Source organism: Heteronotia binoei, chromosome 7, assembly GCF_032191835.1.
Source record: "Heteronotia binoei isolate CCM8104 ecotype False Entrance Well chromosome 7, APGP_CSIRO_Hbin_v1, whole genome shotgun sequence".
NCBI lineage: Eukaryota > Metazoa > Chordata > Lepidosauria > Squamata > Gekkonidae > Heteronotia > Heteronotia binoei.
This window is the reverse complement of record NC_083229.1, coordinates 7,278,071-7,302,720: the sequence shown is the minus strand read 5'-3', so window position 1 is coordinate 7,302,720 and position 24,650 is coordinate 7,278,071. Positions and strand designations below refer to the sequence as shown.

The window sequence follows — 24,650 nt, the reverse complement described above, 5'->3', positions numbered from 1 at the left end:
TGTGCTGTCCCTTTAAATGTGATGGCCAGAACGCCCTTTGGAGTTCAATTATGCTTGTCACAGCCTTGATCTTGGCTCTACCCCAATGTCTCCTGGCTCCACCCCCAAAGTCCCCAGATATTTCTTAAATTGGACTTGTCAACCCTACTGGGAGCACAACTGCAGATTTTCTCTGTACCTTCCCCCGCCCCCGGTAACCTTCATTCAAAACAACTCCTACCGGAGTCATGCCAGCCCAGCATAATCTGCACAGACTCCAGATATTGTTCTGAGCACTCCATATTGTTCCATATTGCTCCATATAAAGAAAAGACATCCCCAGCTTGTCTCAGAGGTCCTTGCTTCTAAAGGGACCATCTGCCACAAATTACAGGCACTTTTGTACCTACATCAGACCTGAATAGCTAGAGATGGATGCCGCCTGGTGCCTCCACTGCTTCCAGTGGAGTTTGCATTAAGAACATAAGAGAAGCCATGTTGGATCAGGCCAATGGCCCCTCCAGTCCAACACTCTGTGACACAGAAGAACACAAGAGAAGCCATGTTGGATCAGGCCAATGGCCCCTCCAGTCCAACACTCTGTGTCACAGAAGAACACAAGAGAAACCATGTTGGATCAGGCCAATGGCCCATCCGGTCCAACACTCTGTGTCACATAAGATCATAAGAGAAACCATATTGGATCAGGCCAATGGCCCATCCAGCCCAACACTCTGTGTCACACAGTGGCCAAACAAAAACAAAATCCAAGTGCCATCAGGAGGTTCACAATTGGGCCTAGAAGCCCTTTCACTTTGCCCCCCCCCCCCAAGCACCAAGAATACAGAGCATCACTGGCCCAGACAGAGAGTTCCAACAATACGCTGTGGCTAATAGCCACTGATGGACCTCTGCTCCATATGCTTATCCAATCCCCTCCTGAGGCTGTCTATGCTTATATGAACATAAGAGAAGCCATGTTCAATCAGGCCAATGGCCCATCCAGTCCAACACTCTGTGTCACACAGTGGCCAAGAAACCCATGTGCCATCAGGAGGTCCATCAGTGGGGCCAGGACACTAGAAGCTCTCCCACTGTGCCCCCCCCTCAAAGCACCAAGAATACAGAGCATCACTGCCCTAGACATAAGAACCTAAGAGAGGCCATCTTGGATCAGTCCAATGGCCCATCCAGCCCACCACTCTGTGTCACACAATTGCCAAAAACCCAGGTGCCATCAGGAGGTCCATCAGTGGGGTCCTGACACTAGAAGCCCTCCCACTGTGACCCCCTCAAGCACCAAGAATACAGAGCATCACTTGCCCCAGACAGAGAGTTCCATCGATAGTCTATGGCTAATAGTCACTGATGGACCTCTGCCCCAGATGTTTACCCTATCCCCTCTTGAAGCTGTCTATGCTTGTATCCACCACCACCTCCTGTGGAAGCGAATTCCATGTGTTAATCATCACCCTCTGGGTGAAAAAGTACTTCCTTTTTTCCATTCTAACCCAACTGCTCAGCAATTGAATGTCCTTGAGTTCCCGTATTGTGAGAAAGGGAGAAAAGTACTTCTTTCTCAACTTTCTCCATCCCATGCATAAGCTTGTAAACCTCTATCATGTCACCCCCTCAGTCGACGTTTCTCCAAGCTAAAGAGCCCCAAGCGGTTTCACCTTTCTTCATAGGGAAAGTGTTCCAAACCTTTAATCATTCTAAGCCAGGGATGGCCAAACTGTGGCTTGGGAGTAACATGCAGCTCTTTCACACATATTATGTGGCTCCCAGAGGTCAACGGAGAAACTTAATGCAGACTTACTCTCAAGTCTTCCCTTTGCTGGTCTTATGGGGACTGTTATTTCCTGCTTTTGTTCTTTAAAAAGTCTCTTTCTAACATGGTCATGTTATATAGCGCATACATATATATTTAATCTTTCTGTGCAAAGAAAGGATTAAGAGTTTTCATAAAGACTTGTGTGTAATATTTGTTGGTTCTTGTGACTCCCAAATATCTGATGTTTATTCTGTGTGGCTCTTAGGTTAAGCAAGTTTGGACGGAGAAACTTAATGCAGACTTACTCTCAAGTCTTCCCAGTGCTGGTCTTATGGGGACTGTTATTTCCTGCTTTTGTTCTTTAAAAAGTCTCCTTCTAACATGGTCATGTTATATAGTGCGTACATATATATTTTATCTTTCTGTGCAAAGAAAGGATTAAGAGTTTTCATAAAGACACGTGTGTAATATTTGTTGGTTCTTGTGGCTCCCAAATATCTGATGTTTATCCTGTGTGGCTCTTAGGTGAAGCAAATTTGGCCACCCTTGTTCTAAGCATTCAGATATATATCTGAAGATACATTCCGCAATAGTTTGAAAAGCCTCAGTAGCCTGCTCCAAGCATTTCTGGTCTCTCAGCTTCTCACCGGCTTCTCCCAACATTTTGTGCATGAAGTCACTGGCATTTTTTAGCCTAGACGGAAACTGGGCAATTAGAAATAGGGAGAGTTCAGCCTAAGCGTTCACTCTTGCGGAACGGCAGCGGCTCCCGCACAGGTAAGATGACAAGAACTGGGTCAAGGATCAGACCTGTTAGCGTAGCACCATGTCCCTGGGAAAGATCTTGTTGTGAAATGTAGGTCAGCGGTCCTTTTGTGCCTCTTCATCTTTGGGCTTTGCTCTCTTTCAGAATACGGAAAAAGTTCTCGTCCCGTCGGTCACGCTAATCGTCGGGTGCGGAGTGTCTTCCCTGACTCTCTTGCTCTTGATCATCATTTACATCTCAGTCTGGAGGTAGGCGTTCTGTTCTCCTTTATCTGTTGTGTTATTTATAATTTTATCCTTGTCTCCTGGGTTCTTTTTCTAATAGGAGTGCCTCTGCATATTAGGTCCAGCCCCCCTGATGTAGCCAATCCTCCAAGAGTTCCTTAGTACAGGGCCTACTGTAAGCTCCAGGAGGATTGGCTACATCAGGGGGCATGGCCTAATATGCAGAGGAGCTCCTGCTAGAAAAAGAGCCCTGTTTTGTATGGAAATTTTGTGACTTGGGACTGACAACACAAGTCCTTTCTGGGGGCCCATTCCCTTGTGAATGTGAGTTAAACGTGCCTCTGCTTGGTCCCTGGCCTTTTTGGTAGTGGCTCCCATATGAAGGAATAGTCTCCTTAAATGTATCAGAAAGGTACACACTCATTTGAGAGCCAGTTTGGTGTAGTGGTTAAATGTGCGGACTCTTATCTGGGAGAACCGGAATTGATTCCCCACTCCTCCACCTGCAGCTGCTGGAATGGCCTTGGGTCAGCCAGAGCTCTGGCAGAGGTTGTCCTTCAAAGGGCAGCTGCTGTGAGAGCCCTCTCAGCCCCATCCACCTCACAGGGTGTTTGTTGTGGGGGGAGAAGATAGAGGAGATTGTAAGCCGCTCTGAGTCTCTGATTCAGAGATAAGGGTGGGGTATAAATCTACAGTCTTCTTCTTCTTCATTTACTCTTTAGAAAACTGCAGGGCCAAACTGATTACAAGGGCTTACAGCTCAAGATAGGCATGAACCACAGTTTTGCAATTTGGTTCATAACTCATGGCTGAACTATGAACCAAACCACAAACTGATACAGCAGTTTGCAAACCGAATTGGTTTGTATCAGATTGTGGGCTGCTTAAGACCGATTCTCCACTAGCCTTGTGACGGTCTTGTTGCACCCATCTCTAGGTCTTATTATCGGGGTAGGGCTTATATTTAACAAATGCATAGAAATCCTGCTAGGGCTTATTTTTTGGGTAGGTCTTATTTTCGGGGAAACACGGTAGAATTGTTAGTAACCTCACTCATGATATTTTGCAGTTGGTTCCACCACCTGTAGCAGCCATTTTGATTGGCTCTGCCCCCTGTAGCAGCCATTTGATTGGCTCCGCCCCCTGTAGCGGCCATTTTGATTGGCTGCAGCAGCCATTTTATGGTTGGCTCGAGCTTCTGCAGCAGCCATTTTGTGGTTGTGCACACCTGTCTGTATCAGAACTCCAAAGATACCCACAAGCTCAAAAACGTCGGGGACCCCTGGTTTAATGGCTCTGAGTCCAATTGTTTTTAAGATACCGTTGTGATCGTGTTCCTTATTTTGAGACATTGTTGTAAGTCTCAAGGAGAAATTAATTGTAAGTCTCAAGGATACACTGAGACATCATTGTAAGAAGGGTGCGTTAGAAAATCCTTTCACAAATGAATAAATGTGGATTTATTCGTGTGGCTCATGCACTGCTTTTCTGCACCAGCAAAGGCAGTTTACCGCTCAGAACCATCTCCCATGACATAATACACACAACACAAAAGGAAACTCAGGCAGACAGGGAAGACAATAATACGCACGTTCAGGGATAAAACTCTTACCGCGCACGTATATGTCTTGCCTCTTCTTTTCACCATGAATAATGATTTCCACCACACATTTCACTCTCCTGCTTTATGACCCTTTATGTATAAATCCTAAAAAAAAAAAAAAACCTTCAGGAGGTAGGACAAGATCTGAACGTCACCCTGGCTTTAACAGAGTTTGGAGGTGTTGAGTCATTTAAGAGCGTAAGAAAAGCCATATTGGATCAGGCCAATCCAACAGAGGGGCCAAAACCCAGGTGCCATCAGGACATCTACCAGTGGAGCCAGAATTCTAGACGCCCTCCCATTGTGGCCCCCCAAGCACCAGGAATATAGAGTGTTACTGCCAAAGACAGTGTGTTCCATCTATACATTGACTAAGTAGAGGCCAGGGAGCAGGGCTGCCTCTGCTTAATGTAGATGCCTGGAAAGCAGAATTAAAGCACACTATAAAGTATGTTCACTATAAAGAGAGCCGGTTTGGTGTAGTGGTTAAGTGTGCGGACTCTTATCTGGGAGAACCGGGTTTGATTCTCCACTCCTCCACTTGCGGCTGCTGGAATGGCCTTGGGTCAGCCATAGCTCTGGCAGAAGTTGTCCTTGAAAGGGCAGCTACTGTGAGAGCCCTCTCCAGCCCCACTCACCTCACAGGGTGTCTGTTGTGGGGGAGGAAGGTAAAGGAGATTGTGAGCCACTCTGAGACTCTTCGGAGTGGAGGGCAGGATATAAATCCAATATCTTCATCTACCTCACAGGGTGTCTGAGGGGGAAGGGGAAGGTAAAGGAGATTGTGGGCCACTCTGAGACTCTTCAGAGTGGAGGGCGGGATATAAATCCAATATCTTCATATACCTCACAGGGTGTCTGTTGTGGGGGAGGAAGGGAAAGGAGATTGTGAGCCGCTCTGAGACTCTTCGGAGTGGAGGGCGGGATATAAATCCAATATCTTCATATACCTCACAGGGTGTCTGTTGTGGGGGAGGAAGGGAAAGGAGATTGTGAGCCGCTCTGAGACTCTTCGGAGTGGAGGGCGGGATATAAATCCAATATCTTCATCTACCTCACAGGGTGTCTGTTGTGGGGGAGGAAGGGAAAGGAGATTGTGAGCCGCTCTGAGACTCTTCGGAGTGGAGGGCGGGATATAAATCCAATATCTTCTTCTTCTTCTTCATTGAGTTGCAACTGTTTTAAATTACTGGTTTTATTGATTCTATGTGTACCTTTTGTTGTTCATCGCCTAAAGCCCAGCACTGGCCGGGATCAGGCTTAATAATAATAATAATAATAATAGGAGAGGAGGCAGCCGAGAGGTGATATGATCACCATCTTCAAGTACCTGAAGGGCTTTCCTATACAGCAGGGGTGGCCAAGGGTAGCTCTCCAGATGTTTTTTTGCCTACAGCTTCCATCAGCCCCTGCCATCGGCCATGCTGGCTGGGGCTGATGGGAGTTGTAGGCAAAAAAACATCTGGAGAGCTACCCTTGGCCACCCCTGCTATTGAGGCTGGTGCGGAATTGCTTTCTGTGGCCCTGGAAGGTAGGACCAGAACCAACGGTGGACTGACCGTCTGGTTCATTAGAAGGCAGCTTCACATATTCATTTGGTCATGTGCTAGTCTATCATATGTAGCCACAAGAAGATGCTTTTTTTTTTCTGTATCTGCCCTTGTAGCCAGGTGTAAATACAGACTTCACCATACCTCCCGCATTTTGCTTGGCATAACCGGGTATCTCTTAACCCTGGGATTGTTCTGGGGGTGATGTGACCTAGAAATCTGGGGGTTGTGGGATTGTTCTTGGGTGACCTAGAGTTCTGGGATTGTTCTTGGTATGCTGTGACCCCTAGGAGATGTATAAGAAGTTGTCTCCTTTACATATATATAGGGTTGCCAAATAGTTTTCTGTTGCCCCAGAAGGTAGGGCCAGAATCAACAGATTGAAATTAAATCAGAAGAGTTTCAGGCTCAACATTAGGAAGAACTTCCTGACTGTTAGAGAGGTTCCTCAGCGGAACAGGCTCCCTCGGGAGGTGGTGGACTCGCCTTCCTTGGAGGTTTTTAAACCTTGGAGGCTATCTGGCCATCTGACTCCAATGAAGATCCTGTGAATTTAGGGGGAGGCGATTGTGAGTTTCCTGCATTGTGCAGGGGGTTGGACTCGATGACCCTGGAGGTCCCTTCCAACTCTATGATTCTATGAATAGACACTGATGGACCTCTGTTCCATATATTTATCCAACCCCTCTTTTTTTGGGGGGGGGTATTTTTGTATTTTGTGTGTGTGTGTCCGTGTGCATGCATGTGTGAGTGTGTGTGTGGGCACCTGGAAGTCAGGGTGACTTCTGGTGACTGACTCCTACTGGGAGGCTGGAGGATATTCAGGGAGGTGGCCGAATAAAGCCATCCCCTGCGCTCCCGACTGCTCATATTTCAAGGAGGTCTCCCTTCCAAGTACTTGCCAGAGTTGGCGCTGGTTAGCTTCCGGGATCTGACAAGACAGGGCTTGCCTTGGCTATGCAGGTCAGGGCCTGTCCAACCCCCTCTTGAAGCTGTCTGTGCTTGTAGCTGCCACCACTTCTGCCCTTGGGGAGCCAGTTTGGTGTAGTGGTTAAGTGTGCAGACTCTTATCTGGGAGAACCGGGTTTGATTCCCCACTCCTCCACTTGCACCTGCTAGCACGGCCTTGGGTCAGCCAGAGTTCTGGCAGAGGTTGTCCTTGAAAGGGCAGCTGCTGTGAGAGCCCTCTCAGCCCCACCAACCTCACAGGGTGTCTGTTGTTGGGGAGGAAGGTAAAGGAGATTGTAAGCCGCTCTGAGACTCTTCGGAGTGGAGGGCGGGATATAAATCCAATATCTTCATCTACCTCACAGGGTGCCTGTTGTGGGGGGGTGGGGAAGGTAAAGGAGATTGTGAGCTGCTCTGAGACTCTTCGGAGTGGAGGGCAGGATATAAATCCAATATCTTCATCTACCTCACAGGGTGTCTGTTGTGGGGGAGGAAGGGAAAGGAGATTGTGAGCTGCTCTGAGACTCTTCGGAGTGGAGGGCGGGATATAAATCCAATATCTTCTTCTTCTTCTTCAATCCACTTCCTGCAGCACTGAGTCATCCCTAAGCTCTGCTCATTTCCTGGCCCCATGGGAGAAAGAATGTGCAGATTCAGATAAACAGCAGAAGCAGTTCCTGAAATGTGGAAGCAGTTGTTTTAGGCCTGGCCACCTAGAGTTGCCCACCTCCAGGTAGGGTTGCCAGGTCCAACTCATAAAATATCTGGGGAATTTGGGGGGGGGGGGCGGTGGTGGAGCCAGGAGACTTTCCAATTCCCTAAAATAAAAATACAGCAGTGCAGTTCCCCAAACACAGTCTTCATTTCCTTGTCCCCCAGCAGCTGCACTTCCACTAAATGGAAGTGGACACACACACACTCCCTCACAAAGCAGCCATAATAAATACAGTTAGCACGCACACACTTTTGTGATCTCACTGGGGGCAGTTTACACACAGGAGTTGCTGAATGTAACCATCTGCTGTATTTCAACCAACTTTTTCAGGCTAACAGGAAAATGAAAGCACAGCAGCCCAGGGGGTACAGTTTTCCTCCAAACAAAGAGAGGGACATTGCTTGCTTCTCTTCCTTTCTCACATGCTTCACACACTCACCTGAAAGACCCACAAGGCTCCGCCTACTCCCCCCACCCATTCAGCTTTCCTCTTGTTCAAATTGAAAGCCGCATACTGTCCAAAACACAGAGAGTTTGCAGGCTTCTTTTAACCCAGCACAGATTTGAAAGCACACGGTAGCTGTTGGAGCGGGGCTTCCCCCCACCAGTTAACTGGTAGCAGGGAGGAGCCTGCAAAGTGGGGCAGGCTTGCTGGGTCATGGAGACTGGCAAGCCTATCTCCAGGTGGACTGGAGATCTCCTGGGATTATAGCTGTTCTCCAGGTGACAGAGAGTAGTTCCCCTAGAGCAGGAGTGGGCAAACAGTGGCTCGGGAGCCATATGTGGCTCTTTTACACATATTGTGTGGCTCTTAAAGCCCCACCGCCCTGTCAGCCAAATCGGAGAAGGCATTTGTCTCTTTAAATCACTTCTCCAAGCCAAGCAAGCCAGTGGATTGGAGAATGCATTTAAAATTAAATTTGCTTTATTTCCACCTCCCCTCTCCTCCCCCCCCTCCCATTTTCTTTCTTTCCTTCCTTGAGACCCAGTTTGGTGTAGTGGTTAAGTGCGCAGACTCTTATCTGGGAGAACGGGGTTTGATTCCCCACTCCTTCACTTGCACCTGCTGGCATGGCCTTGAGTCAGTTAGAGCTCTCTTATCTGGGAGAACCGGGTTTGATTCCCCACTCCTCGCTTACACCTGCTGGAATGACCTTGGGTCAGCCATAGCTCTGGCGACGGTTGTCCTTGAAAGGGCAGCTGCTGTGAGAGCCCTCTCAGCCCCACCCACCTCACAGGGTGTCTCTTGCTGGGGAGGAAGATAAAGGAGATTGTGAGGTGCTCTGAGACGCTGAGGTTCAGGGTGGAGGGCAGAATATAAATCCAATGTCATCGTCTTCTTCTTCTCTTCCCTCCCTCCCTCCCTCCCTCCCTCCCTCCCTCCCTCCCTTCCTTCCTCCCTTCCTCCCTTCCTCCCTCCCTTCCTCCCTTCCTTCCTTCCTTCCTTCCTTCCTTCCTTCCTTCCTTCCTTCCTTCCTTCCTTCCTTCCTTCCTTCCTTCCTTCCTTCCTTCCACTCTCAACCATTTGACATTCACATTCTGTGGCTCTCAAACATCTGACATTTATTTTGTGTGGCTCTTACATTAAGCAAGTTTGGCTGCTCCTGCCCTGGAGCAAAATGGCTGCTAGGGAAGGTGGACCGTGCGGCATTATACCTCCTTGAAGTCCCTCCCCTCCCACACCCCGCCCTTCTAGACTCCAGCTCTCAAATCTCCAGGAATTTCCCCTCCTGGGACTGGCAGCCCTGACCACCATTGGCGTGAGTGTTCCAGCATTCGGCAGGCAAAGAGCCAGTCCAGCTCCTGGTTTGCTCCCCAGTTCCAAGGTATCCCAGCAGATGGGAAGCTGTAATCCCTCTGTTTGGCTACCGCATGTCGTAGCGTTCACACCAACAGTGGCTGCCGCCAGATCCAATAAAACACCATGCCAGAGCGGCTGCTTTATCTCTAATAACCAGCAACTCAGGCATTCGGGTCTCCAAAAGCAGAGCCCAGAATTAGGCCGTGAGAGAGAGCAAGGCTTGACGGAACAGCCTAGACATCTGCCATGGCTTTGGATCGCAGTGGCCGCTGAGATATAATCTTAGACTGAAACCCAGCCATTGTAAGCTCCTCTAGGCCTCGCAGCCAGCAGGAAGCTTAACTCGCTCACCCAATGTCTTCTGAATGATCTCGGTCCAGATGTAGCCGTCCTGTTTGGACAATCGGAGGAACAGCCGAAAGCTCAGCCGTCACCGTGAAATCCTCCTTTTGATTCCTGGATGATTCCATCTAGGATAACAGCTTTGCAGGGAACAATCCGGCATATCTTTGTGACCCAGTGCCGCGTTCTCCGGGTGCAGGCAGGCAGGAGTCCAAAGCCAGTCCAAGTCCAGGAAGTCAAGCAGGAGCCAAGTCACCAATACAGAATCACAAACCGGAATCAGAAGTCAATGTCCAAAAGCCAAAAGGTCAGGCTGCCAAGGAAATCAAACAGGTCAGGATCAGGAATCAGGAGGGAGCGTTGATGCAAGCCACAGAATAGACTTGTTGCTTCCACAAGGTTACCAGCTCCTGGGTGGGAGCTATATGGGAGTCTCAATCAGCCTGCTCGAAGGGTCACAGTGACTCTGCTAGAACTCAGGGCTGAGAGATCTGAAGCATCGGTGTGCCTCATGTCTTTGCTCTGAAAGTTCTTTCCGGAGCCTGCTTCGAACTCTTGAGATGGGAGGAGGAGGGCTTGGAGGAGATTGATCGTCAATAGCTGACACTGGTGCCTAGAGAGTGATTGATGGGCCAGCTGCTGTTTGTTCAGCTGAGGAACTGGCTGGCAACTCTTCCAGGTCTGTTAACCCTTCCAGCTCCTCCTTGTCAGGGCTCATGACACCCAGTCATACAAGAGCCAGTTTGATGTAGGGGTTAAGTGCGCAGACTCTTATCTGGGAGAACCGGGTTTGATTTCCCACTCCTCCGCCTGCAGCTGCTGGAATGGCCTTGGGCCAGCCATAGCTCCTGCAGGAGTTGTCCTTGAAAGGGCAGCTTCTGTGAGAGCTCTCTCAGCCCCATCCACATCACAGGGTGCCTGTTGCGGGGGAAGACGCTGTAGGAGATTGTAACCTAAGTCTCTGATTCAGAGAGAAAGGCAGGGTATAAATCTGCTATCTTCTTCTCATGGCTTCCCAGCTATATATTATGACTTGCTATAGCTCATGCCTCTCTTTTTTCTATTCTCTCAGGCGGATATTCCTTTAATATATCGAGGATACCTCTAGGTGGGCTGCTGCCTTGGAGGAGCCATTGCTGACCACAAGCAAAGCCACATGACACACACACACACACCCATGATAGTGATAGAGACTGTGGCTCAGTGGCAGAGCCTCTGCTTCGTACGCAGGAGGCCCCAGGTAGTAGATGATGTGAAAGACCCTTTTCAAGGAGTTGTCCTTGAAAGGGCAGCTTCCGTGAGAGCCCTCTCAGCCCCACCCACCTCACAGGATCTCTGTTGTTGGGGGAGAAGACATGGGAGATTGTGAGCCACTCTGAGACTCTCAGATTCAGAGTGGAGGGCGGGATATAAATCCAAAATCTTCTTTTCCTTCCTTCCTTCCTTCCTTCCTTCCTTCCTTCCTTCCTTCCTTCCTTCCTTCCTTCCTTCCTTCCTTCCTTCCTTCCTTCCTTCCTTCCTTCCTTCCTTCCTGTTTGAGCGAGCCAGTTTGCTGTCGTGGTTAAGTGCGCGGACTCTTATCTAGGAGAACCAGGTTTGATTCCCCACTCCTCCACTTGCACCTGCTGAAATGGCCTTGGGTCAGCCAGAGCTCTCTCTTGCAAGAGTTGTCATATGAACATATATATGAACATATGAAGCTGCCTTATACTGAATCAGACACTTGGTCCATCAAAGTCAGTATTGTCTTCTCAGACTGGCAGCGGCTCTCCAGGGTCTCAAGCTGAGGTTTTTTCACACCTATTTGCCTGGACCCTTTTTTAGTGGAGATGCCGGGGATTGAACCTGGGACCTTCTGCTTACCAGGCAGATGCTCTACCACTGAGCCACCGTCCCTCCCTAACATATGAAGCTGCCTTCTACTGAATCAGACTCTCAGTCCATCAAAGTCAGCATTGTCTTCTCAGACTGGCAGCGGCTCTCCAGGGTCTCAAGCTGAGGTTTTTCACACCTATTTGCCTGAACCCTTTTTTGGAGATGCCAGGGAATGAACCTGGGACCTTCTGCTTCCCAAGCAGATGCTCTACCACTGAGCCACTGAGCTCTACCACTGTCCTTGAAAGGGCAGCTTTTGTGAGAGCTCTCTCAGCCCCACCCGCCTCACAGGGTGTCTGTTGCGGGGGGAGAAGATATAGGAGATTGTGAGCCGCTCTGAGTCTCTGATTCAGAGAGAAGGGCGGGGTATAAGTCTGCAGTCGTCTTCTTGTTCTTCTTTTCTACCTCAGACCCTTTCGAGTCACTGCCAAACTGAATAGACAATATCGACCATGATGGACGGGTGGTCTGATTCACTATGAGGGGGCTTCGTGTGTGTATTCTCTGTGAGAGCTGCTTGCTTGGACCTGGTGGTGATGGCCGTCAAACTCCCCATTTTATGTTTCCTTCTCCTTCCTGTGCGCTTGACTCAGGGGAGGGGGCCGTGGCTCACTGGCAGAGCATCTGCTTGGCGTGGAGAAGGTCCCAGGTTCAATCCTCAGCATCTCCAGTTAAACTGTTCTGGCAGCAGGTGACGTAAAAGACGTCTGCCTTGAGACCTTATGGAGAGCTGCTGGCAGCCTGAGTAGTCAATACTGACCTTGATGGACCAAGGGTCTGATTCAATATAAGGCAGCTTCATGGAAGGGATTTTGGTTTAATAGTAGATCCTCTGCTTGGCATGCAGAAGGTCCCAGGTTCAATCTCCAGTTTAATGATCTGGCAGTAGTGGATGCAAAAGACCTCGGCATTGAGACTTTGGAGAGCTGCTGCCAATCTGAGGAGACACTGCTGACCTTGAGAGGCAGTTTGGTGTAGTGGTTAAGTGTGCAGACTCTTATCTGGGAGAACTGGATTTAATCCCCCACTCCTCCACTTGCAGGTGCTGGAATGGCCTTGGGTCAGCTGTAGCTCTCCTAGGAGTTGTCCTTGATGGGGCAGCTGCTGGAAGAGCTCTTTCAGCCCCACCTACCTCACAGGTTGTCTGTTGGGGGGGGCGGGGAAGGTAAAGGAGACTGTGACCACTCTGTGACTGTAAGATTCAGAGTATAGGGTGGGATAGATAGAAATCCGATTTCTTCTTCTTCTTCTCAGGAATTGGTGGCGGCTACAAGCATAGCCAGCTTTAAGAGGGGATTGGATAAAAATATGGAGCAGAGGTCCATCAGTGGCTATTAGCCACAGTATGTATGTATGTGTGTGTATGTGTGTATATATATATATATATATATATATATATATATATATATATATATATATATATATATGTGTGTGTGTGTGTGTGTGTGTGTGTGTGTGTGTGTGTGTGTGTGTGTGTATGACACAGAGTGTTGGACTGGATGGGCCATTGGCCTGATCCAACATGGCTTCTCTTATGTTCTTATGTGACACAGAGTGTTGGACTGGATGGACCATTGGCCTGATCCAACATGGCTTCTCTTAGGTTCTTATGTGACACAGAGAGTTGGACTGGATGGGCCATTGGCCTGATCCAACATGGCTTCTCTTAGGTTCTTATGTGACACAGATTGTTGGACTGGAGGGGCCCTTGTCCTGATCCAACATGGCTTCTCTTATGTTCTTATGCGATACAGAATGTTGGACTGGATGGGCCATTGGCCTGATCCAACATGGCTTCTCTTATGTTCTTGATGGACCAAAAGGTCTGATTCAGTGTAAGACAGTTTCATATGGGGGCAGATACTGGGAGGGCTTCTAGTATCCAGGCCCCACTGGTGGGCCTCCTGATGGCACCTGCTTTTTTGGGCTACTATGTGACACAGAGTGTTGGACTGGATAGGCCATTGGCCTGATCCAACATGACATCTCTTATGTTCTTACGTATATGCCCTTGAAATTCTTTATCTCTCTGCCAGTTTCTGTCCCCTCTAATTATCTTCCCCCATAAAATGCATGCATTTTGTTCAATGTTAAGTTAGCAGTATGCCTTCTGTAATAGCCTGAATAGCACGTCAGAGTTCGGAAGCTAAGGAGAATCAGCACTTGGATGGGAGACCGCCAACGAAGACAGGGGCTGCAAAGCAAACTGAACGAAGAAGCAAGGCACAGATTTCGCATTCATTGTGCATTTAAAAAATGGTACAAGAGGCGCGCTATACTCGTCTGTCTGCGAGAGCAGCAGAGAAAACCGGGGAATCCCGACAGCTGACGGGATCGGAAACGAATATAAATAGAAACGACCGCCAAGAACATTTTCTACAATTTCCGCTTTGGCAGTCAAGGTTTGCTGGTCTGTTGCAGTGTCTCGGAATGATAATCGTAGTAATTGAAGGCTTTCCCTTTCCCCTCCTGCTTCTCGCCCTTCCCCTTGCAGATATATCCGCTCGGAACGGTCTGTCATCCTAATTAACTTCTGTCTGTCCATCATATCTTCCAACGCTCTCATCCTGATCGGGCAAACGCAAACCCGGAACAAGGTAGGGATTTTATTGTCAGTTGGAAAGGCTGAATGGACTCCCACCAGCCACCCTGCTGTGTATCCCTTTCCTCTCCCTCTGCTAATTATGTTAAAAGTTACTGCTTAAATCAGAGGTGTCAAACTTGCGACCCAGGGGCCAAATCAGGCCCCCGGAGGGCTCCTATCGGGCCCCCAAGCAACTGGCTGTCGTCTGCTTCCTTCTCCTTCTCTCTTGCTTCCTTCTGCACCACAGTTTGCTTTGCCAGGCTTGCTCAATCGCACAGAGCAAAACCTCTATTTTCTCCATTGGCTGAGGCTCCTCCCATGGGGAGGAAGGGGGGGGAGGGAGAACTTGCTTTGCCAGGCTGCATTTGGAACAGAAGCAGCTATGCATCCTGATTAATGCCAATCTTTTAAAACAGGGGTGTCAAACATGTGGCTAAGGGGCCAAATCAGGCCCCTTAGCCACATGTTTGACACCCCTGGCTGTCGTCTGCTTCCTTCTCCTTCTCTCTTGCTTCCTTCTGCATCACAGTTTGCTTTGCCAGGCTTGCTCAGTGGGAGAACCGGGTTTGATCCCCACTCCTCCACTTGCACCTGCTAGCATGGCCTTGGGTCAGCCATAACTCTGGCAGAGGTTGTCCTTGAAAGGGCAGCTGCTGTGAGAGCCCTCTCCAGCCCCACCCACCTCACAGGGTGACTGTTGTGGGGGGGGGAGGAAGGTAAAGGAGATAGTGGAGGGCGGGATATAAATCCAATATCTTCAATCGCACAGGAGCTACAGAGCAAAACCTCTATTTTATCCATTGGCTGAGGCTCCTCCTTTGGTATCCCATGGGAGAGCTACAAAGAAAGCACCTTTAAGACCAAAGAGTGTTAATGTTTTAAGCATGTTTTAAGGGTTTTTAAAAAATCTTTAGTTTTGCTTATTTTTGTCCTTTATTATATCCGTGTTCCCTAATCTTAAATAGGTGCACTCATGGCTCAGTCTGACATGGCGTGGCCCAACAAAATCTGATTTATGTCAGATTCGGCCCTCATAACAAATGAGTTTGACACCCCTGGCTTAAATGGTGCAGAGCTTATTCACGGCCCGGAGTCCATTTTGAACTGCTCTATATCTTTCATTTTTTTTTTAAAAAAGGGGAAATTTCAAACAAGAGGCTTTGTGGAGCAGAGGACCATCAGTGGTATTAGCCACAAGGTATAGATGGAACTCTCTGTCTGGGGAAGTGACGCTCTGTATTCAGGGCCGGCTCCCCCGCTAGGCAAACTAGGCGGTTGCCTACGGTGCCGGTAGGTCAGGGACGGCAAAATCGGCCTCCCCTCTCGCAACTGCCTAGTTTGCCCTCTCGTGCCTCCACCTCCTCCCTCCCTTCCCCACTGCATTTTAATTTCAACCACCCCCCACCCCCAGCAATCGGAAAAACCACGCTGCGGGGCCGTGCTCCCAGTCTGTCAGGAGCAGTGTCCTGAAAGGGCGGCCTCGCGGCTGCTGATTCCTCCCCTCCCCACTTCCTGGATCGAATGGAGTCAGCTCAGCAGCCGCGGGACCGCCCTTTCAGGACACTGCTCCTGACAGACTGGGAATGCGGCCCCGCGGCGCGGTTTTTCCGATCGCTGGGTGGGGGCTTTGAAATTAACATGCAGTGAGGAAGGGAGAGAGGAGGAGAAGAAGACGGGAGGGGGCTTTAGCTAGCCGGAATGCGGCACTAGAGCCCGTTCCAGCTTTGAAATTAACATGCTGTGGGGAAGGGCGGGAGGAGGAGGAGGCGCAGGAGGGGAGGGGGGTTGCGAAGTGGGGGGCCGCCAGGCAGCAAGTCAGCCTAGGGCGCCATGGGGTGTCAGGTTGTCCCTGTCTGTATTCTTGCTGCTTGTGGGGTGGGCACAGTGGGAGGGCTTCTAGCCCCACTGATGGACTTCCTGATGGCACTTGGGTTTTTTGGCCTCTGTGTGACACAGAGTGTTGGACTGGATGGGCTATTGACTTGATACAACATAGCTTCTCTTATGGTCTTATGTCTGGGGTAGTGATGCTCTGTATTCTTGGTGCTTTGGGAGGGCACAGTGGAAAGGCTTCTAGCCCCACTGATGGACCTCCTGATGGCACCTGGTATTTTTGGCCACTGTGTGACACAGAGTTTTGGACTGGATGGGCCATTGGCTTGATCCAACATGGCAGATGATCCAGCGTGGCAGATGCAGTTCAGTGTGGCCAAGTGCAAAGTAATGCACATTGGGGCTAAGAATCCAACGGGGCTTGATCCAACGTGGCAGATGCAGTTCAGTGTGGCCAAGTGCAAAGTAATGCACATTGGGGCCAAGAATCTCAGCTACAAATACAAGTTGATGGGGTGTGAACTGGCAGAGACTGACCAAGAGAAAGATCTTGGGGTCGTGGTAGATAACTCACTGAAAATGTCAAGACAGTGTGCGTTTGCAATAAAAAAGGCCAACGCCATGCTGGGAATTATTAGGAAGGAAATTAAAAACAAATCAGCCAGTATCATAATGCCCCTGTATAAATCGATGGTGCGGTCTCATTTGGAGTACTGTGTGCAGTTCTGGTTGCTGCACCTCAAAAAGGATATTATAGCATTGGAGAAAGTCCAGAAAAGGGCAACTAGAATGATTAAAGGGCTGGAACACTTTCCGTATGAAGAAAGGTTGAAACGCTTGGGACTCTTTTGCTTGGAGAAATGTCGACTGCGGTGGTGACATGATAGAGGTTTACAAGATAATGCATGGGATGGAGAAAGTAGAGAAAGAGGTACTTTTCTCCCTTTCTCACAATACAAGAACTCGTGGGCATTCGATGAAATTGCTGAGCAGACAGCTTAAAACAGATAAAAGGAAGTACTTCTTCACCCAAAGGGTGATTAACATGTGGAATTCACTGCCACAGGAGGTGGTGGCAGCCACAAGCATGGCCACCTTCAAGAGGGGTTTAGATAAAAATATGGAGAAGAGGTCCATCCGTGGCTATTAGCCACAGTGTGTGTGTGTGTGTGTGTATATATATATATATATAATTTTTTTGGGGCCACTGTGTGACACAGAGTGTTGGACTGGATGGGCCATTGGCCTGATCCAACATGGCTTCTCTTATGTTCTCTTATGTTCTTATCAAGGGTTGCCTTTAAACTCTTGCAGACGGAGGGGTGGGGGGAGGCTCTGAGGTTTCTGCAGCTGTCTGATAAGAGTGTCCCCCACCCATCCCCCGCCACTCTCCAGCTGTATCCGTCCATCCGGCGCTCAACATCCATACTGGTGTTTGCAAGCCCCTTGCAAGATGAAAGGGCCGCGTTAGAAAGACGGCCTTGTGCTGCTGCAGGTCACCCCAGACAAAAGACAGCAGGCTTCATCCTCGGAGGCTGGGCCCGCCCGGCTTTCTTGCCATTATTATTAGCAAATCACGCTTGGCCGAGCATAGCCGCTTGCTTCAAAGGACGAGAAAGCTCTCGCTTTTGAAAGCAGAAGGGGGAAAGCACCTTCCTGTGTCTCTGCCCCCGGAGAGCCTTTACTGCTCGGGGAACGTAAAGAGCTGGACTGAAGCTGATTCCACACTATCTGTGCCCGTTGTAGGGTTGCCAAGTCCAATTCAAGAAATATCTGGGGACTTTGGGGGTGGAGCCGGGAGACTTTGGGGGTGGAGCCGGGAGACATTAGGGGTGATTAACAAGGCCGTGACAAGCAGAATTGAACTCCAAAGGGAGTTCTGTCCATCACATTTAAAGGGACGGCACACCTTTTCAATTCCTCCCTTCCATAGGAAATCATGAAGGATAGGGGCACCTGCTTTTGGGGCTCATAGAATTGGACCCCCTGGTCCAATCTTTCTGAAACTTGGAGGGTATTTTGAGGAGAGGCACTGGATGCTATACTGAAAATTTGGTGCTTGTACCCCAAAAAACAGCCCCCCCAGAGCCCCAGATGCCCGTGGATCAATTCTCCATGATTTTCTATAGGAATAAATCTCCTTAGGGAATACCAGAGTTCCCAGCAGACATTTCCCTCCCCTCCCCCTGCTTTCTGACGACCCTGAAGCGGGGGGAGGGCATCCAAACCGGGGGATCCCCTGCCCCCACCTGGGGATTGGCAACCCTAGCCTATTGAAATGGTTTTAAAACCAAGAATCGGTTTGCAGCTCCGGGGCTGCAGCGTTTGAGGCTGGCCAGATTCCAGTGCTTCTTGCGCTAAGTGTTTATGCATATGGAATAGGGTTGCCAAGCCCCGCCCCCCCAGCCTCAGGCAGGGGACTCGTTTCACGCGCTCGAAAATCGCACATGACTCGATGACATCACCTGCGGACAACGTCATCACTTCGACGACACGGTGCGCTGGCCACTCTAGACGTTTCTGGGGGAAACTCGATGTTTTTCCCGGACGCGCTAAAATTCTGGGAGGGAAAAACTCTGTGGTGCCTGTTGTACCGTAGAGTTCCCCCCCCCCAAAATTGCTAAAGCGTCCGGGAAAACCATAGAGTTTTCCCAGAAACGCCTAGAGCAGCTGGCATGCAACGTTGTTGGCACAATGACATCGCTTGCAGGTGATGTCATCACGCCAGCAATGTCGGGGGAGGTTCCCCCCACCGGCCCAGTGTGGGCCGGAGGGTTGGGAACCTCCTGGGTGGGAGAACCTGGAGCCTTGGCCTAAAGCCTGCCTCAGGGGTGGCCAAACTTGCTTAATGTAAGAGCCACACAGAATAAATGTCAGCAGTTTGAGAGTTGCAATTCAGGAACATCAGGTGTTTGAGAGGAGGGAGGGAGGGATGGAGGGAGGGGAGATGGAAGGAAGGAAAATAGATAGGGGAGGGAGGGAAAGGTAGAAAGAAAGCAACTTTAAATACATTCTCCAAGCTGCCAGCTGGCTCGGAGAAGTGACTTCAAGGGACAAATGCCTTCTCCAAGCCGGCCAATGGTGGGGGCTTCGAGAGCCCCACAATGTGTGTGAAAGAGCCCCGTGTGGCTCCCAAGCCACCATTTGGCCACCCCTGCATTCTGGTAATTTCAGGTTGGCCATTTTCTGAATGGAAAACTGAACTCGTCCGACAGGCCTGGGTTCCCAGTTGTCTTGGGTGGTCCTTCTGTGGTGGTCTCCACATCTGACTCCTGACCTCGGGTCTCTAATGAGCATGTCCAGATCTTGCGACCTTTGCTAGTCGACTTGTATCAAGGTTCCCCAGCTCAAAGGCAGCCCAATGATCTGTGTGTGTTTGTGTGCAGAGTGTGAGCCGGAGCGTCATCAGAGCCAGTTTGGTGTAGTGGTTAAGTGTGCGGACTCTTATCTGGGAGAACCGGGTTTGATTCCCCACTCCTCCACTTGCACCTGCTGGAATGGCCTTGGGTCAGCCAGAGCTCTGGCAGAGGTTGTCCTTAAAAGGGCAGCTGCTGTGAGAGCCCTCTCCAGCCCCACCCACCTCACAGGGTGTCTGTTGTGGGGGAGGATGGGAAAGGAGATTGTGAGCCGCTCTGAGACTCTTCAGAGTGGAGGGCGGGATATAAATCCAATATCTTCATCTACCTCACAGGGTGTCTGTTGTGGGGGAGGAAGAGAAAGGAGATTGTGAGCCGCTCTGAGACTCTTCGGAGTGGAGGGCGGGATATAAATCCAATATCTTCATCTACCTCACAGGGTGTCTGTTGTGGGGGAGGAAGAGAAAGGAGATTGTGAGCCGCTCTGAGACTCTTCGGAGTGGAGGGCGGGATATAAATCCAATATCTTCTTCTTCTTCTTCTGAGGTTGCAGGAGTCATCAGCGTTTGTATCCCAATCCTGGGACAGATTTCTCTCTGCTGAGATGTTCCTGGAAGGAGAGAAAATGAGTGGGCTGAGAGGCAATTTGGCATGGGAGTGAGAGCCAGTTTGGTGTAGTGCCGACTGGATGGTGGGGGCTTCAATATGTGTGAAAGAGCCACCCCTGGCCTGGCTCCTTGTCTGAGAAGCAGACAAAACTTAAAACTGGAGTCCCTGACGTAGTCCTTATGGACACCATGGCCCCCACCAAGCACCCAAGAAGGGTTTTGAGAAAATGACCTTGGACCGGTTGGTGCCACTGGGGTGTCCAGGGTCCGAAAGGGATTTGGTTCTTCAAGCACGTCTCTTTTCTTCCGATCCAACCAGCTTGCTTCACTTCACTCCTCTTCTGACCCCCCCATCCTTTCTCCTGCCCCCCCTCCCCCCTCCTCTCTCCAGGTGATCTGCACCTTGGTGGCCGCATTCCTGCACTTCTTCTTCCTCTCCTCCTTCTGTTGGGTGCTGACGGAGGCCTGGCAATCGTACATGGCCGTGACGGGAAGGCTACGGAACCGCATCATCCGCAAACGCTTCCTCTGTCTCGGATGGGGTGAGGAGTCCTGGCTTGGAACCCCGGGCAGTTTACGATGGGACCATCGAATGGAGGGCTTGGAATCGGACAAAACCAAACTTCCAACTCTGTGAATCTCCAGAAGCCAGTTTGGTGTAGTGGTGAAGTGCACGGACTTTTATCTGGGAGAACCGGGTTTGATTCCCCACTCCTCCACTTGCAGCTGCTGGAATGGCCTTGGGCCAGCCATTGCTCTGGCAAAACTGTCCTTGAAAGGGCAGCTGCTGGGAGAGCCCTTTCAGTCCCACCCACCTCACAGGGTGAACCTGAGAGCCAGTTTGGTGTAGTGGTTAAGTGCATTGACTCTTATCTGGGAGAACCGTGTTTGATTCCCCACTCCTCCACTTGCACCTGCTGGAATGGCCTTGGGTCAGCCAGAGCTTTCCTTGAAAGGGCAGCTTCTGGGAGAGTTCTCTCAGCCCCACCCACCTCACAGAGTGTCTGTTGTGGGGGAGCGATAGGGTTGCCAAGTCCCATTTTTAAAATATCTGGGGACTTTGGGGGTGGAGCCAGGAGATACTGGGGTGGAGCTAGGGGGAGGGGGGGGGAAACGGCGCCGGGGAGCGTCGCTGCGCTGCCGTGGCTGCTCCTCCGAGATGGGCTCAGGCTGGGCCCATCTCGGAGGAGGAGCAGCTGTGGGGGGGGGGTGGCGCCGCGGCGGCGTCGCGTGCTCCGCTCTGCCTCTGGGTTGGAATGGGGGGGTGGAGGCGGGCCAGGAGCGTGGCGAGCCGTGAGTCCGGGTCCTAGAAGGGCCCGGATTCGCGGCTCGCCATGCTCCTGGCCTGCCGGGGGGGGGCGGCGCGGCGGCGTCACGCGCTCTGCCTCTGGGTTGGAATGGGGGGGTGGAGGCGGGCCAGGAGAGTGGCGAGCCGTGAATCCGGGTCCAAAAGGGCCCGGATTCACGGCTTGCCATGCTCCTGGCCTCCCTCCACCCTCCCCTTCTCTGGTTTGGCTGCTTCTCTGAGATGGGCTCAGCCTGGGCCCATCTCGGAGGAGCAGCTGCGGGGGGGGAGGGGACGGCAGCAGCGCGGCAACGTCGCCCGCTCTGGGATGGGGCGCCTGCCGTTTCCCCCCTCCCCCCGCTTCCGTTTTTTTGGGGAGCGGGGGAAGAGGGTGGAAATCCTGGCATCCCCCGCCAGAGCGGGAGGGTTGGGAAGCCTAGGGAGGGAGGGAAAGGAGATTGTTAGCCGCTCTCAGACTCTGATATTCGGAGCAGAGGGCGGGATATAAATCCAATATCATCTTCTTCTTCAGAAGTTCCCTCATTCATATTCTGATGTTGAGATGGGATATGTGGACACCATTAGACTCTGGTACTGATATTTGAGACTGACCTTTTTAGGGGTGAAAAATGCATTGATTTTGCCTTGCTTTGCCTCCCCAGTTTGCATCAGGGGGACTCGCTTGCTCTCTGCCTGTTTCCTGTTTATTTATTTATGGCATTTCTAATTCCACCTGCATCCCAACTGAGAGCCAAAACGGCTTACACAAAATACCACCAATATTTAAATAAGAAATGCATATGTGCCCAGGGCTTTTTTTTGTAGCAGGAACTCCTTTGCATATTAGTCTACTCCTCCTGATGTAGCCAATCCTCCAAGAGTTTACAGGGCTCTTCTTGCAGGGCCTACTGTAAGCTCTTGGACCATTGGCTACATCACGGGGTGTAGCCAAATACGCAAACGAGTTCCTGATTCAAAAAATTCCCTGTATGTGCCCTTTATGGGGATAAGCATTAGAGACACACTCTAATACATGCACATAGGCCCTGCAAGAAGGCCCTCCCTGGAACTTGCTGCCAGGGAGCAACTGTGGCTCAGTGGCAGAGGATCTGTTTGGCATGTAGAACGTCCCAGGTTCAATCCCTGGCATCTCCAGTTAAAGGATCTGACAGTTGGTGATGTGAAAGACCTCTGCCTGAGACCCTGGAGAACTGCTTCCAGTCTGAGTACACAAGACTGATTTTGAGTGACGGATGGTCTGATTCAGTATAAGGCAGTTACATGTACTGGGGAGAAGCTGTGGCTCAGTGACAGAGCATCTGCTTGGCATGCAGAAGGTCCCAGGTTCAATCCTCAGCATTTCCAGTTCAAAGGAACAGACAGGAGGTGATGTGAAAGACCTCTGCCTGAGACCCTGGAGGCCTATGGAGATGGACCATGGCTCAATGTTAGAGCATCTGCTTGGCATGCAGAAGGTCCCAGGTTCAATTCCTGGCAGCATCTCCAGTTTAAAGGACCAGGCAGAAGGTGATGAACATCTGAAGCTGCCTTATACTGAATCAGACCCTTGGTCCATCAAAGTCAGTATTGTCTTCTCAGACTGGCAGCGGCTCTCCAGGGTCTCAAGCTGAGGCTTTTTCACACCTATTTGCCTGGACCCTTTTTTGGAGATGCCAGGGATTGAACCTGGGACCTTCTGCTTCCCAAGCAGATGCTCTACCACTGAGCCACCGTCCCGTGAAAGACCTCTGCCTGAGGCCCTGGAGACTTATGGAGATGGACCATGGCTTAGTGGCAGAGCATCTGCTTGGCATGCAGAAGGTCCCAGGTTCAATCCTCAGCATTTCCAGTTCAAAGGACCAGGCAGGAGGTGATGTGAAAGACCTCTGCCTGAGACCCAGGAGACCTATGGAAATGAACCATGGCTCAGTGTTAGAACATCTGCTTGGCATGCAGAAGGTCCCAGATTCAGTTCCAGATTCAATCCCCGGCAGTATCTCCAGTTGAAAAGGACCAGGAAGGAGGTGATGTGAAAGACCTCAGCCTGAGACCCTGGAGAGCTGCTGCCGACCTCAGTGGACAATACCAACCTCAGTGGACTGACGGTCTGGTTCATTAGAAGGCAGCTTCATGTGTTCATCTGGTCATGTGCTAGTCTATCATATGTAACCACAAGAAGATGCTTTTTTCTGCATCTACCCTTGTAGCCAGGTGTAAATGCAGACCACCATACCTCCCGCATTTTGCTTGGCATAACCGGGTATCTCTTAAACCTTGTTCTTGGTTTGGTGTGACCCCTAGGAGATTTACAAGAAGTTGACTCCTTTACGCATAAATAGGGACGCCAAATTGTTTTTTGTTGCCCCAGAAGGCAGACCCAGAACCAACGGATTGAAATGAAAGCAAAAGAGTTTCCGGCTGAACATAAGGAAGCACCTTCTGACTGTTAGAGCGGTTCCACAGTGGAACAGACGTCCTCCTTGGAAGGTGTTGGGCTCTCCCTTATCTTCCTCCCCCACAACAGACACCCTGTGAGGTGGGTGGGGCTGGAGAGGGCTCTCACAGCAGCTGCCCTTTCAAGGACAACCTCCTACAGAGCTCTGGCTGACCCAAGGCCATTCTAGCAGGTGCAAGTGGAGGAGTGGGGAATCAAACGCAGTTCTCCCAGATAAGAGAGCTCTCCACACTTCACCACTATGGCTGACCCAAGGCCATTCCAGCAGCTGCAAGTGGAGGAGTGAGGAATCAAACCCGGTTCTCCCAGATAAGGGTCTGCACACTTCACCACTATGGCTGACCCAAGGCCATTCCAGCAGTTGCAAGTGGAGAAGTGGGGAAGCAAACCCGGTTCTCCCAGATAAGAGAGCTCTGGCTGACCCAAGGCCATTCCAGCAGCTGCAAGTGGAGGAGCGGGGAATCAAACCCGGTTCTCCCAGATAAGAGAGCTCTGGCTGACCCAAGGCCATTCCAGCAGTTGCAAGTGGAGAAGTGGGGAAGCAAACCCGGTTCTCCCAGATAAGAGAGCTCTGGCTGACCCAAGGCCATTCCAGCAGCTGCAAGTGGAGGAGTGGGGAATCAAACCCGGTTCTCCCAGATAAGAAAGCTCTGGCTGACCCAAGGCCATCACAGCAGGTGCAAGCGGAGGAGTGTGGGAATCAAACCCGGTTCTGCCAGACAAGAGTCCACACACTCCACCACTCCACGAAACTGGCTCTCTTTAGCCATTGATAGACTTCTCCTCCACGAATCTATCTGATCCCCGTTTAAAGCTGTTTACTCTTGTGGCCATCACTACATCCTCTGGCAGCGAATGCCACATTTTAATCATTCGCTGTGTAAAGCAGTAGTTCCTTTTGTCTGTCCCGAACCTACTGCCCGTCAGTTTCTCTGGATTCCCTCAAGGTCTA

At 50.6% G+C, this 24,650-nt stretch overlaps 1 protein-coding gene across 4 annotated transcripts in view; it reads left to right on the top strand.

Moving 5' to 3' along the window:
- The window catches only part of LOC132574922 (adhesion G protein-coupled receptor B1-like), a 162,641-nt gene that overhangs the window by 44,630 nt on the left and 93,361 nt on the right, over positions 1-24,650 (top strand). For 3 of the 4 annotated variants that reach the window (XM_060243178.1, XM_060243176.1, XM_060243175.1), the window contains exons 2-4: positions 2,664-2,767; positions 14,072-14,174; positions 20,350-20,500. In XM_060243178.1, coding sequence (XP_060099161.1) covers positions 2,664-2,767; positions 14,072-14,174; positions 20,350-20,500 — 358 coding nt within the window. Of the gene's footprint in view, positions 1-2,663; positions 2,768-14,066; positions 14,175-20,349; positions 20,501-24,650 lie in introns of those variants that run through there. The other variant, XM_060243179.1, reaches the window with a different exon arrangement.